At 42.3% G+C, this 9,609-nt stretch overlaps 1 protein-coding gene across 1 annotated transcript in view; it reads left to right on the forward strand.

Moving 5' to 3' along the window:
• msna (moesin a) overlaps nucleotides 1-9,030 on the forward strand; it is a 13,480-nt gene extending 4,450 nt beyond the window's left edge. The window contains exons 2-13 of the mRNA XM_031857343.1: nucleotides 2,676-2,759; nucleotides 3,283-3,378; nucleotides 3,502-3,776; nucleotides 3,890-3,973; nucleotides 4,121-4,267; nucleotides 4,375-4,471; nucleotides 4,560-4,723; nucleotides 4,847-4,977; nucleotides 5,104-5,264; nucleotides 5,351-5,443; nucleotides 6,097-6,330; nucleotides 6,854-9,030. Coding sequence (XP_031713203.1) covers nucleotides 2,676-2,759; nucleotides 3,283-3,378; nucleotides 3,502-3,776; nucleotides 3,890-3,973; nucleotides 4,121-4,267; nucleotides 4,375-4,471; nucleotides 4,560-4,723; nucleotides 4,847-4,977; nucleotides 5,104-5,264; nucleotides 5,351-5,443; nucleotides 6,097-6,330; nucleotides 6,854-7,018 — 1,731 coding nt within the window. The 3' untranslated portion in view covers nucleotides 7,019-9,030. The remainder of the gene's footprint in view (nucleotides 1-2,675; nucleotides 2,760-3,282; nucleotides 3,379-3,501; nucleotides 3,777-3,889; nucleotides 3,974-4,120; nucleotides 4,268-4,374; nucleotides 4,472-4,559; nucleotides 4,724-4,846; nucleotides 4,978-5,103; nucleotides 5,265-5,350; nucleotides 5,444-6,096; nucleotides 6,331-6,853) is intronic.
• Nucleotides 9,031-9,609: the final 579 nt, after the last annotated feature.

Raw genomic sequence — 9,609 nt, forward strand, 5'->3', positions numbered from 1 at the left:
GCTTTAGAGGACATAAACATGCTCATTGTTTTTCTCACATGATTACCCTTTCAGCTTCGAGTGCTAACATCATCATAGTTACAAGTCTGTTGTGCCACGCCTCAAGACAGATTTGGCCGTCACCGTCACATTTTCCCACATTTCTCACGCTTCATATTCAGCTTGACGTTATACCTAATAACTGTTAACTGTATGCTGCTGGGAGTGACATGGTTGGAATGAAGATTTCAAATACTAGATGTACATTACTTAAGATGGCGCATTACACGTGCTGCAATGCTCAGTTGACCGCTCGAATAAAGCGGCTTCGCCTTGTATTGTTTGAGAAGTAAAATTAAATGACGATAATCCTGCTCCCAAATCCTGTGATCCACATACGTAATGAAGCTGTCGGTCAACATTGCAGTTCCCTCTCGCTCTTAAAACCACTGAGCGGTGTCTTCTTTGTTGTCTGTTGTGGTTGTGAACGGCACACAGTGGTAACACCGGTGTGGGAATGTAAGGGTGGTGGTAACTGACTGAATGCTGAACACCTGTGTTCAGTGAATTTCTGTAGTTTTGCTTCCTCTTCCTCACAAGGTGTGTTTCTTAGAGTTCACTTTTAGGTTAACCTCTCCGTTGCTGATGCTTCCCAACGGCCATCTGATTTTAAAACAAACTTGTCCACGACAACAAATGATGGTCTCTCTTGATGGGGTTAATACAGCTTTCAATACTGTCAGTCATACAGCTCTCGTGTTTTACAGTTCAGTTAAGAGTTTTCAGCATTACAATATGTACGAATACTGCTTGTCTTGAGTCTGAAATAGAATAGATTTCAACCATGCTTGTGGCATTTCTCTCTGGATGTATTTAAATAATAAGTCAGTATACTTTTATACCATCTTTAGTTTTTCATATTATTTAATTTCAGAGCTATGATTTAGTTATGAAGTGATGAGTTGGTTTGATAACTCAAAGGCGAGGCACACTAACACAGGAGCCTTTCTGGTTTCTGTGCGGTCAATAGAAGGAGTATGACAGTTGTATGAATAAGGATAAAGTAAACAGAGATATTAGAAATAACCCAACGTTTCAGGCAGTCAGTGAAGCGGAGGACTCTTGAAGAGAGCTTCACATTATAGAGGTGATTCAACAACAACACTGTCACCCGTGCCTCTAAATGTGAAGCTTTGTCAAAGTTGTTAAAAGTGTTGAGAATAGGTCATGGAAACTCGACGCGCTGGCCCGAGAGGGGTGTTTCTTTGAGCGTGTCCTAATAATAGGGTGTTAAGTGTTTTTGAATTCTGGCCATGAGAGACACACCCTAACCAGGCAGAAAATGTTCGAGTACAGTTCCTTTTTCTGCCAGAATTAGCCGCTCTGTCACAGGAAACGAAAGCGCTGAACCCACAGCAGGGTTGGTCACATGAAGTGAACTCTAATCTACACTCGAATGAAGCAGATGCTCATGAAAGTTCATACTTTGTTTAAAGAGCGTTACGTCTACTCTAGATGACTTGAGGTGTAGTTCGGCGTAGGGCCCAGATTGTAGGTTTTCACTACAACTCATTCTGCCCCTGGTGATGACAGGAAGTGAGATGACGGGGGCAAGTATCCTGAGTAAATGGGGTCCTGCTGACATGAATGGGGAAAGAACGCAACTCTAATCAGGCGCCGCAACTGGGAAATAATGCACACCATTGTTGTCCCGGGCAGGCGTGGGCCTCAGCCTGCACAGTTATTTCCCAACAGACATGCTTGCTGCTGTTTTCGTCATCTCTTAAGAGGACAGAGAAAATGCCTACATGGTCGGTTTACTCAGTACAGAATGAATTTATTCTCTGAATTTATTCATTGAGGGGGGTTTTAAGGTTAAATATATTAATTTGAATCTTGACATATCATCTCTTAAGAGCAGTGCCTCACTGGCTAAATAGCTGTCACAAAGCGTGCTACCTGTAGAGGATGAGCCTACTTATCAAAGCCTGCTCTGGTTGAATGCTTCTTGTGCAGATAGCTTAGCAGATAGCTGACGGGTCGCTTGACACACGACAGGATGTAGGCGACTCTCATGAGAGCTCAGTGTTCAGTAGCACTGCCTCACAGCCACAGAGGATGTGGTTACTTCCTGTAGATAAGTTCTATACTAAGACAGAGCCAGATTGGCACGTTTCATCGCTGACTAGGCGGGGACCTTGCGACACGATCGAATCCTCCACACGTCTAACATTTTTCAGGGTTGATGCCGGCGTGGTTTAGCCGGTTGTTCACAGTAGGCGTGTGTGTCCTGTGGAGGGTGTGCACAGAGGGTTGTGTGTGCACCTCTGCTGCTTGAGCACAGCCAGGTTTATTCAAAAAGAGCTGATCAGCCACTGTATGTATGATTATATGTCATTATATCATCTTTTCTAATCATTCTCATGTGGCATTCTGATGATTATTTCTATTAAATAATACCACTAGGGGGCAACATTGAGACATTTTCAAATTCTTTATTTTAGTTAAAGCATCGAGGGATTCAGTGTTTCCTAAACATGAAACCATTTATAATAATCTCCTGATGATGCCAAGAATGATAATGAAGACATACAAAGTCATTTGCTCTTTTGAATTTTAGCACAATATGTATGTGAGATATTTATATATCCCCCAAATATCCCCCCCTCATTCTTCCAATGCGCTCTCTTCCTCAGATTAGTGTGAGAGTCACTACAATGGACGCTGAACTGGAATTCGCCATTCAGCCAAATACAACAGGAAAGCAGCTCTTTGACCAGGTATGAAAACAGATGATTTACAGTGACTGTGACATTCTTGTGTGGTATTATTAAGAGTCATTTAGAGAACATAAAAACAAAATTTCATGAAACTATTAGCAGCAGGTAATTGGCATGGAGCTTTATTTTCAACTACAGTGTAAAAAAACTATTAACTGTAATAGTTCTATAACTTATTAGGTACATAACAATGTCAATTTAATACATTTTATTTGCCATTGTAACCTATATGGGTTAACCTCTGCTTTATCTAGAAAATACAGTTATTAAATTGTCTAAGGAGCATATACTTTATTCTTAAAAAAAAATTCTGGGGATGCCGTCACATTTGTTTCTATTTTTATCACATGCAGGATTAGGATTCTCTTTTTTATGTCACAAAATAATTACTATTTGCTGTTTTTGAGTGTATGAAACAAATAACAACAAACATGCAGTAGATGACGATGGAACCTGTTCACTGTTCACTGTGTGCTCGTGTTGTGTAGAGGATCACACAATACTTGTGCTTTCACGTTTCCAGGTTGTTAAGACCATCGGGCTGCGAGAGGTTTGGTACTTTGGACTCCAATACCAGGATACGAAGGGTTTCTCCACATGGCTCAAGCTCAATAAGAAGGTGAGATCCTCACTACAACGTCTAACACAATATCTGTTTTGCCTTTCTTTGTCAAAATTGAACTCAAGTCTATCTACAGAAGCATAACCTCTACCCCCTCACCCGGGTCACGCTTTATTTTAGGTGACGGCCCAGGATGTGAGGAAGGAAAGCCCGCTGCTGTTTAAGTTCCGCGCCAAGTTCTTCCCCGAGGATGTGACAGAGGAGTTAATCCAAGATGCCACACAGCGGCTGTTCTTCCTGCAGGTGAAGGAGGGGATCCTAAACGACGACATCTACTGCCCTCCAGAGACTGCAGTCCTCCTGGCCTCCTACGCAGTGCAGGCCAAGTACGCCGACTACAACAAGGAAGTCCACACGCCAGGCTATCTGTCCGGTGAACAGCTGCTCCCTCAGAGGTAACGCGGATTTATGTCGCCAGGTTAATGATAGTCGATGTCCAATAGATGTCACCTGTCGGGCCAGTGTGTCTCTGCGTGGCGTCTCACACTCTGATGTCTCGTCTCCTCAGAGTTCTGGACCAGCACAAACTCAACAAGGACCAGTGGGAGGAGAGGATTCAAGTGTGGCACGAAGAACACAAGAGCATGATGAGGTAGCGTTTGAAGAAGAGACCTGCTCCTTCAACGAAGGATCTTCTTTTACCATCTTTCCCCCAAAAATACTGGCTGAAGTGTGTATACGTGCTCCTTAATCCGTCTCTCTGTAGCGCTGGTTAAAGACACTTGTTATTTGTCCACAGAGAGGAGTCCATGATGGAGTATCTGAAGATCGCTCAAGATCTGGAGATGTACGGAGTCAACTACTTCAACATCAAGAACAAGAAAGGAACGGAACTGTTTTTGGGAGTGGACGCTTTGGGGCTCAACATCTATGAACAAAATGACAAGTAAGTGATTCCGCCGCAGCGAGAATGCACACGCTCAGCACAATTTGTGTTCCTGTCCGATGTCATGCAGCTGACGCCGAGTTCTTTTTTTGCATTTTCTTCAACAGAATGACGCCCAAAATTGGATTTCCTTGGAGTGAAATCAGGAACATTTCCTTTAATGACAAGAAGTTTGTCATCAAACCAATCGACAAGAAAGCACCCGTATGTTACCCCTCAATAACGGACAACTTCTGTGTGTACGTCTGCGTATCGCTCCTAGTCTCCTCAATCTCTAATGTCGCCGTTTTAGGACTTTGTATTCTACGCTCCGAGACTGCGCATCAACAAGCGCATCCTGGCTCTTTGCATGGGGAACCACGAGCTGTACATGCGCCGCCGCAAACCCGACACCATTGAAGTGCAGCAGATGAAGGCTCAGGCTCGGGAGGAGAAGAATCACAAGAAGATGGAGAGGTAAGAGACATTTGATGTTTTGAACTGTAAAACCTGTATTATGGATGTGTAAACTACTGTACTTTTAAACACCCCGTGTATAATATGGGGATGATCTATGATTACTGTTTCTGTTTCCATTAGAGCTCTGCTGGAGAACGAAAAGAGGAAAAGAGAAGTCGCTGAAAAGGAAAAGGAAAAGATTGAGAAGGAGAAGGAGGAACTAATGGAGAGGTTAAAGCAGATCGAGGAGCAGACGAAAATAGCCCAACATGGTGAGCGACCCGTTAGAGAAGCGTGCACGTTGTCCTGCGGTGGATGCTGACGGTGTTGCTTGTCACGCAGTGCTGACCTTTAGTGCTGACCTTTAGTGCTTTCTCTGTGAACGTGTGTCTGCACAGAGCTGGAGGAGCAAACGCAGAGGGCTCTGGAGTTGGAGGTGGAGAGGAAGAGCGCTCAGGTGGAGGCCGAGCGCCTGGAGGCCGATCTGAAGGGCGCCGAGGACGCCAAGGAGGCGCTGCTGCAACAGTCGGAGAACCAGATGAAGAACCAGGAACACCTGGTCAGTTATCCAAAACTATATGAAAGAAATGAGTGTTCTGACGCTTCAAATATCAAGAAAAACTAAAAGAAAAAACGTGCTTTCAGGCGACAGAGTTGGCTGAGCTGACTTCCAAGATTTCCCTCCTGGAGGATGCCAAGAAGAAGAAGGAAGAAGAGGCGGTGGAGTGGCAAGAGAAGGTATGATCTGATCTACACTAACCAGTCTTCTTCCTGTGGTTGCAGTTGTTGAAGATTAAAGTACAAAAGACATTGGAACTCATGACATGAAAAGAAAGTGTTTTGTTTGAGTTTTTACATCGTGCATATGACCATAGCAGCGTGAATAGCAGAATGTTAATCAATCTGACATCTGCTGATCATGTTGTCCCACAGTGAGGACATTCCTGAGGTCTTGTTGTTGTGTGTTTCTGGGGGGGGGGGGGGGTGAAAGCTCACAGCCTCTCTTTAGGTAGAAACGCTGTGTGCCAGGCCAGCCCCTTCTTCTTCTTTATGGGCAGGGTGACTCATGCCGTTTGCGGCGGTGAAGGCCGTCTTTGTGCCGAGGAAATCCTGTCATGTCTCTTGTGCACCATTATGATGTTCCGTCTTCTAGAGTGCTAAGTGTTGGTTTCCATATCGTGCATTTTTTGGCAAACGGTTTAGTTTCAGTTGAAATTCCAGCCTTACTCATAATTGGCTCTGCACTCCATTTTCACTCTCTCAGCGGTTTTAATTTATTGTTCAGCAAATTCCGCAGCACAAGTCGTCCTCTGAAGTTCTCTGGAGATTAGAGAAAACTATGGGATGGATTGTCGCGTGACTTGTGTTGCTGTCGCTCTCTGTCCCCTCAGGCCACCACGGTGCAGGAGGACCTGGAGAAGACTAAAGAGGAGCTCAGAAACAAGGTGATGGTGTCTCACGTTCAGGAGCCCCCCAACGCGGAGAACGACGAGAACGACGAGGATGACGAGAGCAGCGCCGAGGCCAGCGCCGAGTTCGGAGCCGCCGTCGCGTACAAGGACCGCAGCGAAGAGGAGCGCATGACCGAGGCAGAGAAGAACGAGCGCTTGCAGAAACATCTACTCGTAAGTCTTCGCTCATCAAGTTTGATCCGTAAAGAAATGATTGGATCGATAGATCGAGAGGCTAATTGTAAAGTTTCGATCTTATAAGACACACAGCTGCATTTTAAAGGGCTTTTTTAATGTTTTTTTCATTTTAATTCAATAAATGTGTTGAAGAAGAAAAAATGGGCAAGTGGGTTTCATTACTGCTTTTCTTCCTTCAGTTTGTCACTCTACAGCTTCAGTGTTGAAGTACAAATATGTGTTTATAAATACACTGGCTACTCTCATAGACTGATGAGATAAATCGATCATTGCCTCTCGATTTCTCTAATAAATCAATTTTTACGATGGAGAAAACGAAGATAAAGAGAAACAAATAGACAAGGATTGCTACATTGTAAACAGATGTGGTTAGCTCAAAAAGCAGATGTGAATCACTGAGAACGTGGTGTTTGCACATTCAGGAGGAGAACGAGTCTCGTGTGTCCGTGATAACAAACTGCTGTGAGACGTATTAATGCCGCCGCGTCTGTACTTCCAGGCTTTGAGCTCGGAGCTGGCCAACGCTCGGGACGAGAGCAAGAAAACGGTGAACGACATGATCCACGCAGAGAACATGAAGGCAGGACGAGACAAGTACAAGACCCTCAGACAGATCCGGTCAGGAAACACCAAACAGCGCATTGACGAGTTCGAGTGCATGTGATGTCTGCACAGCCCAATGCAACAACAAAAAAAGCAACAAAAAAAAAGCCCACTCAGCTGGGCCTCTCTGCCTGTCCTGCCTCACACAAGCCGTTTCCTCTGCACCCAAATAAATCAGATCCACAACATGACATGGTTGCACAAGCACAGCACAATGTACAAACATGGATCTCCATTTGTTATCATTCCTGACTATGAATTTTGGCAAGTTACTGGTTGAAAAGGGACAAACTGTATTTTATTAGTTTCATCCCTCACGAGGGGTTTATGTAGCATATTAGCGATGGGCTCTCGCCTCATTTCATGACACATTGAGTAAGCATTTTTAATTTCTTTATATATTTCTGTCACGTTTTTGTATCATGATTTCAAAATAAAACGCTCGGCGACCAATCAAAATTTCCGATTGAAAACTGTGCCTGTTCACATGCAACGGTTCTTCACATCAAGCTAAACGTTGATTCGCTGCCCATCGTTCTAGAAAGAAACTCTCTGTAATCCATGTAGAGCATCACCAGAGCAGTGTTATTCTTTTTGCAAATTCCCTTTAAATTGACTTACTGATCATTTGAGTGTATTCTGGATCTGCCTACTGTTATAAATCGTTCAGTATTCACACCCCACTCAACAGGTGATATTAAAGATCAATTTCATTACATTTTTTTTGTCTGATTTTACATTTCTGAAACTCCTTCAAGTCAGTTTGCAACTACAAGGCTTTAGTGTAAATGTTGTAGTATTCAGGGCCATCTAGTCGATTCAGCGTTCAATGAGTCGATTTTACTGTACCTTTAAGAGTTTTACTCTAGTTTTATGTTCTGCTTACTTGTGAGGAGCCTGTTGGATAATCAGAATATATATATTTTTGCATTGCTATAACCAGTTCAGCATTAGGAATTACACTGTAGTGGTCACAAATAAAGTCATCTGTAAAGGTAAAAGTTGTAGTTTAAACTTGCATTTTGGGAACTTTCCTTTGAAAAAAATCTTCATAGAATAAAATGATTTCATTAACCATGCACTGGAAAACCACAGCTTACCTTTGCAAAATGAGTCAAGACAGACTTACTGTCTCCAATGCATGCTTTTTTGATATACTGTATGTATTTAATTACGTTTGTGTATTTTGTAATTTGGATTTTTTCAGAAGTGCTAGCACTATGTAAGGTGGAAAAACACACCATTGAGGATATTTTTGTATTATAAAAAAAAAAAACTAGAAGTACTCGTCAAAGTAACAGTTTTTGTTCAGAACGAACATCGTTTTGGTGTTAACTAATAGCACAGCTCAGTGCTGTGACAGTGAGCTGATGGAACAAGCAACACCCCAAACACGCCTGTGATGGGACCAATGAAAAGCCAGACGCTACAGGACGCTACTGTGTTCCAGGCAGGCAAAATACCGTGAATGGAAATTATAAACCAAGCCAAAACATTTTGCATGAAAATGAAAACTTCCTTGTCATTTGTTCCCAGATTACATCTTGTGATGCAGACATGCGAAGGGTTTTGCTTGTTCTCAGATATTTAGAAATGAGTGTAAGATTTATTTACGCTATTTTAAAGTTTGAAGTTTAGATTTTTTTATTTTATGCTATTTAGATTTCTCTTATTGAATGAACGTTTGTCATTTGTACCAACATGCATTTTGATATACAGTATTCTCGCCCATTGCTGCGTAAAGTTCTTGTACCATGAAATGTAAAAGTGCAGTCGTTGCCATTTTTGGATGCTCTTCCATGCCTTTGACAATAACTTGCATCATGCTGCACTGTATGTTCTACCTGAAGCACCGTGTATCGACAGCCTTCTTTTAAGGATCAAGTGTAATTTGAACCCGAGTCGTCGTGTTTAAAAAAAAGAAATGTATTAAAAGACGCTGCTCAATATTTTGTCTTGAATCAAAAAGGGCTGAAACGTAATATTGTAAACAGTGCCTTGCCCAGGTTTTCCATCAGATCTTGCTGCTTCAAGTCTTCCTTTCACCGATGAATAAAAATCAAAATAAACAGATTTCTTTTCCTGACTATTTTCTTACCATTACAACCATTTCAACTGAAGTAGGAAAACAGTTTAATTAGTTGTGTGTAATAAGCATCCTTTTACTCCATATTTCACGTCATACATTTAATCTGTTAAAATGTTTACATTAAGTCTATAATACAGTGATCACACTCATCAGATCCATCTGCGGCCCACCGGTTGATAGGCTTTAGTTCCCATCACGCCTGCTGTCGTGCACATAGTTGCAATCCTGCAATGAGCCACATGATGGCAGTTTACCCTCAGTCTTCAATCAGGGGGCCATGGCAACGATTGGAAAGTTTACTCACCTCAATGAACATTTGGGTGATGATATCAAGATTGTCCTAAATAATAACGTCATGTTAATGATTATTGAACTCATCTGTACATAGTATGAAGATGTCAAGAAATTGGGCTTTGAGGTTAATTTTTCTCCAACTTAGTTCTCAGAATAGAGTTTAGAAACTAGCACAATCATCAGATAAGAAAACATACGTACATACATACATACATACATGTGTACATACGTACATGTATACATACGTACATACATAGATGTATACATGT

This window comes from Anarrhichthys ocellatus, unplaced genomic scaffold, assembly GCF_004355925.1.
Source record: "Anarrhichthys ocellatus isolate YVR2014 unplaced genomic scaffold, GSC_Weel_1.0 scaffold18, whole genome shotgun sequence".
NCBI classification, from domain to species: domain Eukaryota; kingdom Metazoa; phylum Chordata; class Actinopteri; order Perciformes; family Anarhichadidae; genus Anarrhichthys; species Anarrhichthys ocellatus.